Source organism: Episyrphus balteatus, chromosome 2 (genome assembly GCF_945859705.1).
Source record: "Episyrphus balteatus chromosome 2, idEpiBalt1.1, whole genome shotgun sequence".
Taxonomy (NCBI): domain Eukaryota; kingdom Metazoa; phylum Arthropoda; class Insecta; order Diptera; family Syrphidae; genus Episyrphus; species Episyrphus balteatus.
In genome coordinates this window covers 40,967,215-40,982,852 of record NC_079135.1, presented here as the reverse complement: position 1 = coordinate 40,982,852, position 15,638 = coordinate 40,967,215, and the positions used below count along the sequence as shown (strand labels likewise).

General features: G+C 30.7%; 2 protein-coding genes across 7 annotated transcripts in view; one reads left to right on the top strand and one right to left on the bottom strand.

Moving 5' to 3' along the window:
* Positions 1-4,607, top strand: part of LOC129912695 (zinc finger MIZ domain-containing protein 2) — a 46,224-nt gene extending 41,617 nt beyond the window's left edge. For all 5 annotated transcript variants that reach the window (XM_055991053.1, XM_055991055.1, XM_055991054.1 and 2 more), the window contains exons 11-12: positions 6-422; positions 536-4,607. In XM_055991053.1, the coding sequence (XP_055847028.1) occupies positions 6-422; positions 536-673 (555 nt within the window). In that variant the 3' untranslated portion in view covers positions 674-4,607. The remainder of the gene's footprint in view (positions 1-5; positions 423-535) is intronic.
* LOC129912716 (biogenesis of lysosome-related organelles complex 1 subunit 4) overlaps positions 1-13,258 on the bottom strand; it is a 92,823-nt gene extending 79,565 nt beyond the window's left edge. For both annotated transcript variants that reach the window (XR_008771886.1, XM_055991089.1), the window contains exons 1-3: positions 13,126-13,258; positions 12,989-13,060; positions 12,567-12,920 (exon numbers count right to left, since the gene is read on the bottom strand). Coding sequence is in view for 1 of the 2 variants with exons in the window: in XM_055991089.1 (XP_055847064.1) it covers positions 12,576-12,920; positions 12,989-13,060; positions 13,126-13,188 (480 nt within the window). In the remaining variant the exon portion in view is untranslated. The remainder of the gene's footprint in view (positions 1-12,566; positions 12,921-12,988; positions 13,061-13,125) is intronic.
* Positions 13,259-15,638: the final 2,380 nt, after the last annotated feature.

Below are 15,638 nucleotides of genomic sequence, written 5' to 3'. Positions count from 1 at the left end.
ATTAGATGCCCCACACGCCGCATACACCGCACACTCCTGGCGGATCTGGTCACCCGCATACACCCGGTGGACCACCAAGCGTCAGTTCTGCGCACAATGAACCCTCGAATAGCAGCACGAATAACAGTAATTCAAACAACAATTCTAACAATGGCAGCAATAACAACAGCCAAAATGGAATTGGAAGCTGTCACAGCTCCCCACAGCCAGGTACACCAACAAAGATGCCTGGAAGCAATGATAATTCACATCATCAGCAACAGCAGCAACAACAACAACAGCAAAGCCATCAGCAAATTATCAATTCATTGATAAATTCGCAAAACGATATGGTTAACTTAAATGACAGCGATTTAAATGCAGAGCTGAGCAGTTTCGATCCGTCATCGGTTATCGATAACGAAACTGCAAATGAATTGAATGTAAGTAGTTTTAAAAATTTTAAATTACCATAAAGCAATTTGTTTTAGATTTGAGATTTTCCCTTAAATGTCGCCCAACATTTATATTAATTAATTTTTGTTTTAATTTCCAGCTCCTTTCGGACAGTGTAGTTGATCCAATGGAGATTCTATCATATCTAGATCCCCAACCGGAACTTAATACCCCGCCATCTAGTGGATCTAGCAATAATCCCAATCAAGATGATATACTAGCATCCCTATTTGATTAAGGTCACTTAAAATAAATAACTTTAATTCAACACACAAAAACACAAAAAAAGAAAATAAATACAAACTGGTTATTAAAAAATAAATCCCTTGTACATAAAAAGGAAACTTTTTTTGTGTAAATAGTATTATTAAGCGAAAGTTTTCAATAACAACAACAAAAAATATTGTTCCATGATTTCCTTTTAAACAGAAAACAAAAAAGTATATATATAAGCTTTTCCGTTTGAACTTTTGCACTCAAACTGAAAAGCTACCCAAAAATTGTGATGTAAAAATCAATTTACTTATAGTAAAAAAAAATTAAAAATAAAAAAAAAATATGAAACTATATTTTGTATGAAAACTGTGGCATTATTATGAATTTTGTTTTCTTTTTATTCTGTACATTTTTTTGTATTACTATAGTTAGCTGATTATTAAAAAAAAAAAACTACGAATTCCTCAACAACAACAAGAAAAAAAATCGTTCTTAAAAAAAAGCACAACGCAAAAGTATTCACACACACACAAACAAAACAAACAAGAATAAAAAATATTTGTCCTGTTTAATTAATTTACAATTAAATTTACATAAGACTGTTCCTAAATTGCAATTTTAATCATGCAAAACTTATTTAAAACAACAACATAAAAATAAACAAAATTCTACCGCAATCTGAACAAAATTTTATATTTTTGTTACAATTTTACTTACAGAAGATGGAGGGATGAAAAAAATTTAAAATGTGTAAAATATTTTTTGTTAAAAAGAAAAATTATAAAAATAGTAATTGAAAAGTGTTTTACATTTTTTTCTTATTTTTACATTAAATAGAAAATATTTATACATTTTTGAACAAAAAAAAATTAATCTAAAAAGTTTAGAAAGAAAAAGAAAAAAAACAAACAAAATATTGTACAAAGTATTAAAACAACATTTTTTTTATTAGAAACTAGTTTATATATTGTTGCATATTTTTAAATATATTTGACAGAACGAAAAAATTAAACAAAAAAAAGTAAACCTATTAACGCGTAAGATGTAAAATTTATTAAAAAAAAAATTTAAAAAAAAAGAAACAAAATGCATAAAATACATATATATTTTTTTGTTTTTATTTTTTAATATTAAGAAGAGATATTAAAATATTGTAGTGTACATTTATGATTAAAAACAAAATAAAAAATAAATTGTAATAAGAATAAAATTAAATAAATAAAAATATATCCCATAGAATGTAAACCAGATATAAATATAAAAAAAACAACACAACAACTAAACTTAAATATACATATAGAATAATTTCTAATACAAAAAGATGTGAAGAAACAAAATATAAATTTAAAAAAAAAAAAACAACAACATGAAGAAAATATTTTTAATTCCTAAACAAAAAAAAAAAAAAAGAAAATAAATAACATCATCAACTAAATGTTATCAATTTCTATTATGATTTTATTATTATTATATTTTTTTTTCTTTTTTTTTAATTCTTTGCATATTTTTTTATTTTGTTTTGTTTTGTATATTGTTTACATAAAAATATAACACAAAACAGGAAAAGAATCAATATATGATTAATATAACTAATTCAAGCAAATAAATTAAAATATTTATAATACGAAAATGGATCAAAGTTTTATTTATTTCTTCATTTTTTTCGCACTTATTTTGGTTAAATTTTTGTTTTCTCCCTTTCATCGTTTATTTTTTTACTCTTTGAGCTTTTCTTTAAGTTCACTTTTAAACATTAAATATTTTCTTTAGAAATCTACAATCCCTAACCGCTAGAAAAGAGGAGTATAGAAATTTTGAAATATAAGTGAACAGGATAACCTTTATTGTAATTTGTTAGAATGCACTTTCTTCCAAATAATAATGTCCAAGAAATCAGAAATATACAGTAAGTTCAAAACGGCTTTAAAATGCTTGCAGAAGATTATGAATTTTCAGTTAATTTAGAAGGAAGTTTTTCAAATGGATGAACTATTAAAGTGAGTTTAGAATAGGGACATCGTGAATTTGCAGGAACTTTCTTCAAAAATAATAGGACTATTCCACCAACAATCATTTAGCTCTTTTTCCGTACTTCAAACAAATAAAATATACGAGCAACTAAAAAAGTTAAACTTCTGGTCTCTAATTGGTTAGCTTTCAAAAAAAATCTTTCCAATTCAAACAATTTTACTGGATACTTGACAGAAAAGCTAGTCAGGAAGAACCTTTCTAACTCGTTTTAAAAATATTGCTTATTTCCTTACAGAAAATGGCGTTGACTAAATATTTAGTTTTTAATGTTTTCTGAAAGTGACCAAACTTGGAGTTTTATGGTTTTTAAACTTTTGCACACTTAGCTTCCATTTACCGTTCAGCCAAGATAAGCACTGTCGTAAAAAAACAGATATGACATACGTAATGTAGCAAATTCGTTTTTTTTTTGTCAACAACTCGCACTAATGTTTTACCCAGTTGATGATCTTAATGAAGTTAACATCTAACTGGAGAGAAAGGCATTGTTTGAAAGTCTAAGCACGCTGACCTTTTATGATATGCCTACTTTTCGTTCGGGATCAAAAAGCTTCTGAGATTTTTTTCCGGATTACGAACCCAAAAAGGTTTTATACCGCAAAATATTGGTTCCAATTCAAATGAATATCTTTGACTTATATTTTCGAGTTTAATTAAAGAAAGTTACATCGTCTTCAAATTTTAAATAATGATTTGAAAATGTGAATTCTTCCAAGCGAATCCTTGAATCCGTTAGATCCACTTTTTTTAATAATTACTATGACTTAGTATAGGCGACTTTAAGATTTTTGGAAACTAAAAGCATGTTCCACAAGTTAAGGTTTAAGCCTTCACATACTACTTCCTATGAGTCGATATACTATTCGAGTTGAGCAGAGTGTAAAATGGACCTTTTAAGAAATCCAGTCAGTAGTAGATATGTAACTACTTTAGTTTGAAAGCAATATTATAATGCATTATAATTTTGCGCACTAGCTGTGACAAAAATATGTTTTAGGAGAGCAATATGTTTTCCTACGAGCAAAAGTATAATTTCCTTGTTAAATTTGAATATGAACATGTCTACAACGAAAAAATTACTTCTTAGCTATCTTAATTTTTATCAATACAATTTAATAGCTATTATTGGATTACTTTTTAAATTGATTACAAGTTTACATACACTTTTACAAGATCCAATTTAAAGGTGTTAAAAGGATTCTCCTCGAATTCCTATTAAAATACATTCATTACAGTTCAGATTGAAGCAGAAGGAATTATTTTTAAATAAAGCAATTTGTATGTTGACTGCATAAAATCTGCGTCATAGGTTTTATTGGTGAGAAAACTAACTTGATACAGAATTACTCATTACCTTCTACAGTTTGTTAAAATCTTAAAAACTAATACTGCAATTTCTATTTAATTATTTTTGATAATTTTTTTTAATTTCTAGTTTATTTAAGTTTTTTTTTATTGAAAAAGGACCAATTTTACCATTTTATATACACCACCAATTATTAAAAAAACAAATAAGTTTTTCACAATATTTTATAATTACACATTTCAATATAAACAATTCCCAATTTAAACCAAACGCAAAGCTAACATTAAAACAAAAAAATAATCTTAAAACGCATTAAATAGATGTTGCTTTTAATGAAAATAAAAAAAAAAATAAAACAAACAAAAAGTGCATAGCAATTCCTTAAATCAAATTCAATCTTTATAAAACAAAAGAAAAACAAAAACAACAAAGATTAGTAAATAAATTAAAACAAAATAACTTTTACTCTTATAGATCCATTTTTTTCTATACTAGCTTAGTAGATAAAGGCATTGAAAAATAATTAAAAAACAATCGGAATTTTAAAAAATAATCTAAATAAACAGAAATGTAAAAAAAAAAAAAACAAAAATATATGTACATTCTATTACAAATTAAATGGATGTGAAATAAAAAAATAATTATTTAGTAGTGGTTTCATTCTAAAATAATTAAAAGAAAAAAATTAAATAAAAAAAAAAAGAAAAAAAAACATAAAATTGAATCTTATTAGATTTAAATAAAAAAAATTAAGTTCAAAAATGTATTGTAAATTTTTGAGTTTTTGAACAAAAAAAAAACAAATTACAGATTAATGTAGACCGTTCGACATTCAAAATGACGAATTATAATTTATTATGTAAATATTTAAAATCAAAAATGATTAATGCAGAAGAAATATATAATATTTATCCTAAAAGAATGATTGTTTTTCATTTATAAAACCCTATAGCTCTTTATTTCAATTTGTTGAATATGAAGAACATAAAAGACGGGACATAACTTAGGAACAAGCAGAAGCCCAAATCTATGAAACAGAAATTTAAGAATATATAAAGTAGGAAACAAACTAGCATAGTATTAAAGGGGTTATGAAGAACAAACAAAAAACAAAATGATGTACGAAGGTAAAATGAAATGGTATCCATTTAATGTATAGGTACGGTGACCCTCCGTCCCGGTTTACCCGGGACTGTCCCGTATTTCTATAGTTTGTCCCGGGTTTTTATTTAATAAACCCGGGACGTATAAGTGTCCCGTATTTTGTAATTTGTCCCTTGATTGTCCCGTATTTCAAAATTCTCTTATTTGTGTATTCAAAATTTTAAATACGGAAAACAAGAAAACAGTGGTTGGAAAACAAAAGTTTTTCTATTTTTTGAATAAAAGTATTAGTTTTTAAACATTTTTCGTCAATTATTTAGTTCCAGCTTGTGGTTTGTCAGGTTGAAAAGCTACACCAGAAAAATTTTTTTTCGAATAATGAAAAACATATGAAAGAGGAAAGAACCCAGCTAAATTTCAAAAAAAGGACATTTTCAAAGTTGAATTAAATATGACAAAATTTCAAAATCATTTAAAATAAAATAAAAATGTTAAATAATATTTTTTTATAATTTATTTAACAGTACCCTTTTCTTAATTTCTGATTTCCTCGTAAATGACTAGGACCGGTTTGTTAACATTCGATTATTTTTTAATCAAAGATTTTTCCATGGAATAATCCTTGATTAAAAAAAAAAAGACTGTGAACAAACGAAAATTTTCTTATAAAATACTTTAAGAAATCTTGATATCAAAATTAGAAAAAATTATGAAAACTGATTTTATTATTTATTTATGTATTTATTTTTTTTTTTTTTTTTGAAGTGAAAACTTCTTTAGTATCGTAGTGATTTGAAACAAGATGAAACGAAAACGCGACACGACTTCAACTTGTTATAACTTTTTTGTTTTAATAGATAGATGAATGAGATTTGTACTGTAGATAGGTAATTAAATAAATTATAATTGTACAAAATTTCAATTAATTTCATATTCAAAATTCGGAGATAACGGTAAAAAGATGTTCTTTTCCAACACACGTTATATCTTTTGATCTAGTGCACAAACAAATTTGATTTAACTTTAATACGCATGCTGATAACATAACCTTTTATTTGATATATCACACATAACGTTACGTGCTCTACAAGTTACACAATCTTAAATTGAAAAAAAATTTAAAAATACCTCAAAACACCTGTGGACATCTTTTGGCGATGATCAGCAGTGTAGGAAGTACCGTAATCTCAGTCTGGAAATTCGACATGGTTGACTTTAAAAAATTCTAACTTCTCTTGTAGACATCTTTGAAATAAGATTTATGCATTATTATACAAGGTGAAACAATAAGCTTTCACATGGTATAACATTTTTTATTGGTTGTCAAACAAAAAAATAGATTTAATAGCAAGAGAACATAAAAATAAATGTTGTTTTGCTTTTTTTTATGAAATTTCATCGAGTTTAAAAAATTCTAGCACTTTTTGTAGATGTCTCATAGGTCTGATCGATATATATATTTTGAGCTTAGACAATAAGCTTTCAGATGGTATTAAATTTTGTATAGGTTGTTAGGGAAAAAATGCATTTAATAGCGTTAGAAGATAAAAATACGTGTTTTTTCGCTTTTTTTATGGAAATTGATCGAGTTCAAAAAATTTTAGCTCTTTTTGTAGATGTCTCATAGACCTGATCGATATATATATTTTGAGCTAAGACAAAAAGCTTTGAGATGATATAAAATTTATATAGGTTGTCATATAAAAAACATGGAATTGAAGGTGATAGAATAGAAATAGGTAGATTTTTTCTATTTTTTTCAAGAAAAATGATTTTTTAAGGTTTCACTCCTACCGCGTGTGAATTGCACACATGATTTTTTTTTCAAAATTATCCAAAAAATTTTTATCTGTCCCGGGTCCCGCTCCTAGAAACATGGTCACCGTGTGTATAGGCCGTGTATATGAACAACTTGGAATAGAAAATAAAAAAAAAATGAACAGGTGGTTTCATGGAGTAACCTATAGGAAAGAAAGGGTTAAATGTCTATGTATTTTGCATGTGGACAATGGATATGGCATTGCATAGGTAATATATGATGCGTACGATGTGTTGCATAATGGAAGAAGGAAAATGTATTTGGTGTGGCAAGTGACATGTTGCACGTTGCATGTTGCAAGTTGAAAGTGGCATGTTGTATGTGGCATTTTAATGTGGCAGGTGAAACGTGGAAGGTTGCATTTGTCTTGTGGCATGTTGCATTTGGCAAGTGTCACGTCAATAGCAATTGGCATGTGGGATAGGGGATGTTGCAAGTGCGGCGTCTGTTATGGGATTACTTTCATGGGGCAAGGTTATATGTAACACTTCCAATAATATTCAAAGAAGAAAAAACTGTTACTTTTTTTGAAAGAACTGCATTGCAAAATTAAATACAAAAGATCCAAACCTAACAAAAAATAAAAGTTTCCCACTGATGGAAACCAAAAAAACACTTTGTAAACCGGTTATTAAGGGATCACAAAATTAAATCTCAGGAAGGGTGTGTTACATGTTTCAAAGACTTGCGTGCTGTTTCTCGACAAGCTACATCAGCTACATTTACTACATCGACGACCCTAAAAACCAATAGTAAAGCTCCATTTAAATTTGTCAAATATTATTTTTGAGCGTAATAATTCAAAAAACAAAAATTTTATCCGTGAGTGACGATTGGACGGAGATATTAAAGTTTAGGGTCGTTGATTTAACTGATGTAGTTGATATAGCTCGACGAGAAATAGGCTCCTGAGGTTTATTTTCGATCTATGCTAAATACTCAAACACATAAACAAGTACCTACATATATGTAGGTGAACAAATATCAAAACCACCCCATGCACATCGACAAAGCTAATTTGATCACAATCTTATGAAAATAGGTTATTTTTAACTCAAATTTTTCCGAGAGCAAAATTTTGAGGTTTTTCGTTTTAAAGTGCATACGCTACCGGTCAATTGAATCATCAACTTTTGTTCGATGTTTACTGACTCTTATAAAAATCAGAGAATTAATACACTGTGAATTCTAGAGAAATTTCTAGAACTTCGAATACCTAAAAATAATATTCCAAGTGGTTTCATCGAATTTTAGTTAAGAGATACTCGTTATTCCCTGTCGTTTAAGGGGTAACACCAGTGATAGCAAAAAGGCATAAAATTGTTTCCTTTTTTTTTATGTTAGATATAGGTGGAGGGAACGTGTGTTTTTTATTCAGAGTTTATTAAAAACATATTGACGTATGTACAAGTTTTTTAATGGTGTCACTAATGCAGCTTAAGATAACTTAACGTTTTTTTTTTTTTTAATAAGTGGGACTGAATGGTCAAAGGTGATGTGTGAAAAAATAAACTGCAATATTTTCTTTGCTCTGCAGCGAATAAAGCACATAAAAATAGTGCAATGCGACTGTCAACTATCAAAAATTACATTAGCTTTTTCCTTACCTGGATATGTTCAAGTGACCAGCAGTATATTATATATAACAATGTATATAGTTAATTTATAAATTGATATCATTTCGACGCATTTTGAAATTAAAAGTATGCCACTAAGCACTGGTATTCGTTATGCATTTTTGAAATGTACGATTCATTCGCAAGGTTTGACTTTTTTATTGAGTAAAAGTATGGAATCACCCTAAGCCTTATGTTAAGGCAGTAATTGCTCTGCATGCAGTTGAGATGCTTAAATAGTATCGTTAAAAAGTTTGATTCATTAGCTTCAAATAAAACCTAAAAGCATATCGCACATTGAAAAGATACATAGTTTCATAACTCAAAAAGTGTCGATTTTGAATGAAGTCGATATTCGAGCTCGCAAGGGTTCTGCATTCATACCAAATGGCGTGACTCTATTTCATCTGTTTTATATGTAAATTTATGATTCTCTTATTTTACTTCTCCTGAAAAATCTTGTTTTTTAGTTGTGACACTATTTTTCTCAAATTGCGATATATGTATAAATCACTATAGCCAGCGAAGAAGATAAAATTTATTTAATAAAGAAAGGTCACGGAATAAGGCATAAGAAACTACTTCAGAACGTTAGGAGGTAATCGTAAAATTTGAAACATCTAAAAAACTGAGTGAAATTCAAAAAAGGAGTAGCCAGAAATGAAATACAAAATCAATTGCTCACTGTTGTTGTTGGTGACTGACTGAAGTTATATAAATAACGAAGTCTTTCCAATCGATGTTTTATTTTTTTTACATTCACAAAGGCGCCCCAATTTGTTTCTATTTTACATTTTCAACGGCGCTCGTATTGTTTGTCCTAAACTTTTTGAAGAATAAAGGCGCCCCCCAATTTTGGGTTAATTTATTTGGCTTCCGGAAGGACAATGGTGTCCAAAATCTTCGTTCATCTTTGAAGAACAAGGCGCCCCAATTTCTTTTGAAAGACTAAAGCAATCCTAATATTCCTCCTTCCAATTTAATTTTTGCAAAGGTGCCCCTATAATAATGAATAAGGAAAGAGAAGGGAGACGGACAGAATCCCGAAATTAAAAATCCAGAAAGCCCAAAATCCAGAAAACCCTAAATTCCGAAAACCCAAAAACACAAAATCCCGAAAACCCACAATCCCAAAATCCCGAAAACCCAAAATCCAGAAATGCCAAAAATTGACAGCTTCTCCATTTCTCATAAAAACTACGTTTGTGTGTGAGAATAAAAAAATAGGTCTATTCGTTGTTCCCCCCTCCAGGGTACTCTAAGTCATTTCAATTAACTGTGAAAAAAATCAGAGTTTCTCGGGTTTTCATTTTACATCGAACACCTCAGAGCTTTAGTTTCATCAGCGAACATCGAACACAGAGGAAATAACTCTGGTTGAAAAAGGAGCTACAAAAAACGCTTGACAACGAATTCGGAGCGACCCAGAGTGCCCTAGAGCTCACAACGAACAAACCTTATACTTATAAAGGTATGTTGTTTTCGATTGGCCGTCCGGAAGCGCCTGGAATCATTAAGAAGCGTGCTGCAAGTTTTTTATTCTCCTAGTGAAAAAAACAAAAACAAAATATTTGATTTTTCACCAATACAGATATTAAATTTTAGAATTGGGTGGAAGCGATTCAAAGTTTTTTATTGGATTTCAGAATGAGTGAATCATTGAGTGATTCCAATCGAAAACGACATTAATGTACCTAGTTGAAAAAGTTTTTGAAAAAATATTGTTCAAATAAAAGCAACTGTACCTAATCTTTAAATGTGTTTAAACAAAAAAGTCAGAGATAAAGGTAGTCTTGTCAATTGAGCCTAAATGACATGAATAATTAATTTTTTTTTAAGTTAACCTTTTTAAGTTAATACACTGCACATTTTTAATAAATGCATTAACAAGTATATGAGAGGTAAGACATAATCAGCTATTGCTTTTTTTCGTGATTTTAAAAAATTGAAAATTTTTTAGAGGCGCCACTTGCAATCTTGCCCAGGGGCGCCGGTAGTGCTTAAACCGGCACTGTACATAAGATCGCTTCCATGCTACACTCACTTCTTTCGCCTTTAACTCCATTATTGGAAAAGGACCAGTAACAGCTCGCTTGGTTCTTTCCAATACGTTGATATAATTTGAAAATCAAAAGTATTGTGTGGATTGCAGGTTGTGTTGTCCTAGAATTTCTTTATTTTTTTTTAGTCTTCCCAAGGTGCTGCAATTCAATCACGACAGTTTTATTTCTCAGCCAACCTTTTTCTACCCGTCTTTGTGATCGAGTCTTATTGCAACTCTTATCTTGCAAAGCAATCTAATCATGACTTAACTTTACAACTTTGATTTAAAAAGTATTTCAAAGGAAGTCTTTTCTTTTCCTATATGGCTCTTGATGTATTATTGGTCTTTGACATTCGTATAATAGCTGCGTTCCTTTGGAAATTTATCTACTGCTTAGTACTTAAAGCTGCTTTGAACTTTTTTTTCAATATAGCAAAAGTAGTTCAAAGTAGTTTTAAGTACTAAGCGGCAGATAAATGTTCCCAAAGGAACGCAGCTAATACTTAAGATTAAGATTAGAGTGAGGGGTGGGAATAATTCGCCTTATCACTGCGGCCTCTGATGGGCCTATTGTGATTTCCCCTTTTTTAAAGTTCAAGTAGAAATCCTGAGTTTATAAAACTTAGTATGTTTTTGGGTGAACTATCGGCGATGTTTTTAGATAATACCCTCCGAGGTGACGTCGACGTGTATTGATCAAGCAATTACAGTGACACAGTATGTGTTCTGCTGTTTCTTCGTCTTCGTTACACATTCTGCAGATATCGTCTTGTGTAGTGCCCATGGTCTTGAGGTGTTTTTTTACTGAGCAGTAAGGAAACCTGTGGTTATGCGAATCTGACTCCTGGTGAGTGTGAGTTGTTTCGTTCTAGCGTGGGAGATGTTTGGTATAAATTTTTTGGCGTCCAGTAATGATTAGCCTTATCTCTTAGCCATTTTTTTATGTAGTACTTTGCAGCCACAGAATGGTCGTGACATCATGAATGGAGATGGAGAACTTTTTCTGGCTAATGTGTCTGCTATTTTATTTCCTACGTGATCGCTGTGACCTGGTACCCAAATGAGTTGAACTCTGTTTGTACTGGCAAACTGGTGTAATAGTTGAATTCAGTCCCATACTAGATTTAAGGTGACTTCATTGCTCCTAAGAGCTAGGAGTGCGGCCTTGCTATCAGAGAGAATATAAATTTTTTTGTTTATCACAACTCTGTTTAAGTTTTCTCTGAGGCAGAGTTCAATTGCGAATATATCTGCTTGAAATACAGAATTGAACTTGTCCATGCTCTGGTACAGATAGGTTTTGGTGTTCACTCCACTCCATCCCCAACACCTTCTAATACTTACTTTGGAAGTTCGATGCAGTCGTATTAAATTGAACGCATTAATTGTGTTTATCAATATCATTCTTCGTTTAATGCCTCAGAAGTCCTATTCCCATCCAGTTTAGAACATTAAAGCATTTTAAACGTAAATATATCTATTTGAATTTCCAGTTAGAATAAAAAGTACGAAGATCCTAGGCAGTGTACTCGGATATGTTAAAAATACCTTCTTCAAAAATAGAACACAATCGATTCAGCTGGATGCTTACCGACGATTTCTGAGGTCAACCCGGCTAGCCACACAGGCGAATCACTAGTGTGAAGCAGTAACGTAGGAAAGTTATGATCCCCTCTACAAAGAGATCACAACAAAACCAAATAGAGGAAGGAGAAGATCTATTGAATTTCCAGATCAAATCAGTTGAGGCAAAAAAGAAAGAATGAACTACGTCGATGAAAGAAACATAGAGAGAGTGGACTAGTTTCAGTGTGATTGCACGCAAAACAATGAGTGGAAGTAAACGCAAAACTTAAATCAAGGAAAAAACCCCTAAAACTAAAATGATTTGTATATATTTCAAGTTTTAACAGTTTTTGTTTTAAATAAATTTATTTTATTTGAAATAATCAAAATTACAACAATTTTTGGCAGCCTAACTACAATCTTACTTACTTGTTGATGTTAGTCAGACGTTGGCTCTTCGCTCGTTGGAAAGTATTGAGACGTTTTGAAAATTTCAACTTTTTGAAATTCATCGTCTTTCAAATTAGTTCTACTCTCGCCATCAATGTTTTTGGATCTTGAAAATAATGGCTTAAACAGAAGACCTTTTAAACTATAATCTGTGACACCGAGCTCCTCTTCAGCTATATCAATTGATCTTTCAACTGAATTAACATTCTCATTTACAACATCGACAAATTTTTCGAGATTATCAATTCGTTCGCAAAGGGTTTGAAAGTTTTGTTGGAAGGCAAGAAGTGGGACCACATGGTTCTCCATGGTTGAATTTGTTTCTATTTTAACCTTTGTAATTAAAATTGCAAATAAATTATTGTTTTATGTACTGATTTAATTTAAAAATAACTATTTACATTTGTGAGGAGAGTTTCGAATTCATCAAGTCTAGTCAGGGTTTCCTCAATGCTCAAGCAAAGTGGATTGATCTAAAACGACAGAAATTTACAATAGATACAATTGAATTACCACATTTTGAAAACTTTTTATGTACCTCTTTTTCAACATTACAATTATGAAAGTATTTTGAATAATCTTGGGCTAGTTTTTCCACCATTATTTATAATCTAATTATTTTTAGTTATATTTTTATTTACAGTTATCAAAACAAGATAAAACACAACAAACGGAAATGTCAAACAAAAAAATCGAAACGGTTCAACCCGATTTATTAAGGTGTTTGCACAAAACGAGGATATAATAAGGCCCCCTCCACATTTCAAAAAAAAAATGGAAAAAAATCTTTGCAAAAGCCGTGTTTCATTATGCATGCGGATCTGACTTTTGAATAATACTCGATGGTATTTATTCGTAAAGCCTGGTACGCTGTTCGCGCTAAATTTTATCCGAGATAAAATTCCCATACAAGTTATCGATAATTTGTATGGGATCCATTTTAGCTGAGATAACATTTTTCGATAATTTGTATGGGAGCTGACAGGGCTATTCTGGAGTTTTGATGCTCACAAGTCACAATTTTTTGTGAGGTTATTTTTGTGAGGTTTCTTATGAGGTTGTCACAATTTGGTATTCTGCGAATACCTCACAGCAAATTCACCAAAGAAGAGGTGAGTTTTCATTTTGACAGCCAGCTGATTTGTCAGAACAATTCAGATAAAAAAAAAAACAACACATTTTGAATATAAATAAAAATCTACTATTTTTTCATATATTTTCGATATATACATTCTTCCAAGGAAATATAATCAATTCCCGAAAGGCACGACATGTATTCAATATGCTCTATTCGCTGGACACAACACGCAAGCAGCTTGACTTGGCAACCGAATGTCTGCAGAGATACATGGAAGGCAATACCAATCATTACAACGTTGAATAAAAGGGTAGAGTTGTAGACCTTCAACAGAATTTTGGTCCTCGAGAGTGTCGCTCACAATATCATTGCCAACGAAGACGCCAAAAAAACATAAACTATTACCGCAAGTTTACGGTCATGTGCAAGTCATTTTTGCTGTTGATGGATTCCTATGTAGAAACTCCACAAAAATCTTTGAAAGTGCTTAGGGCCAGTTGTACAAATTGAGGGTTAACCCACGGATCAGCTGAACTCGAGTTAACTCTTGAACCAAGTTCAATTTCGAGTGGGTTGTACAGTTGTGGATCAAGTGAGAGTCAGCTGAACCGCAGTTCAGGTTTATATACAAACAAATTTTAGTATATATATACCTAATGTCACTGTCAGTTGTCCTTATTTTATAAAGCACAAGTACGTTAAAATGTTTCGTCTTTTTAATTTAACTAAAACCTCATCTATTATTTGTAATTTGCAATAAAATACACAAAAATAAAGCATTATATAAGTGAAACTAGTTGTTTTGCCCCTTCTAATCTAATGGCGGCAGGATTATTCATTCATTAGTGGACTAATCAGGAGGATGAGGATTCTTGAGTGCCTGTTTATATTGTTTATTTGTTTTTGTTTTTTTTTTTTGGGCAGAAAATTTTATATATTTATAAAAAACCTAAAATATCAATGTTCGTTGCTTCAGTTTCCATTAGTTTGCATGAGTTTCCAAAACTTTTAAGCCGTCAAAACTACTCTTGTTCAAGAATTATTTGTTGCCAGTTGTACAAATATTTGATCCATAAAGGCTTAACTACATTCACCACTTTTTGAAAAAGTACAAAAGTGAAAACATTTTTTTTCTCGCTAGCGGGATTTTTTTGTAAAAAAGAGTTTACAAATTGATTTTTGGGCGGAAAAATAAGCATTCTGCATCATTTATTTTAATTTTCTAGCCCGAAAAACCATACAAAAATGCGTTTGAAAATTTTCACTTTTGTACTTTTTCACTTTTTGAGCCAATGTAGTTATGGCTTAACTCAGTAACTTGGATCTTCTGAAATCGGTGGTAAAGTTGAGGTTTATAGTTAAAATAGCAAAATCCATTCTTGCAACAAAGTTGAACAATAATTTATCAACCGAAACTGTCAAGTTAAATTCCTGAACAAAAGCTGTACAACCAGCCCCGACAAACAATTTTGGTTTTATAAAGCTTTACAGATGATGCAATTGTCGCTTCTGTAAAACATTATAGAAGCAAAATTGTTTGTCGGGGCCCTAACATATACAAACCTTGAATGAGAGCTTTACGAAACGCGTCTGAAACGCGTCCGAAACACATCCGAAACGAGTCCAAAATGCTTCCAAAACGCGTCCAAAACGCGTCCAAAACGCGTCCAAAACACGTCTGAAACGCGTCCAAAACGCGTCCGAAACGCGTCCAAAACGCGTTTGAAATGCGTCCGAAACGCGCCTGAAACGCGTCTGGACTAATAAAGTTCTCTAACTCTGCCATCTGCCAAAAAGATCATACAAAAATTAAAACTATACATAAATTGTCTAATGTGCTCTCTGCCTTATATATGTCTGTTTCACAGCCACTGAACACACCCAATTAACATCCGGAATTCCACACATCTTTGACATTTCGCTTTTCATCTTCATTCGTAGCTTGACATTTTGATTTTGACAGATTTTTTATT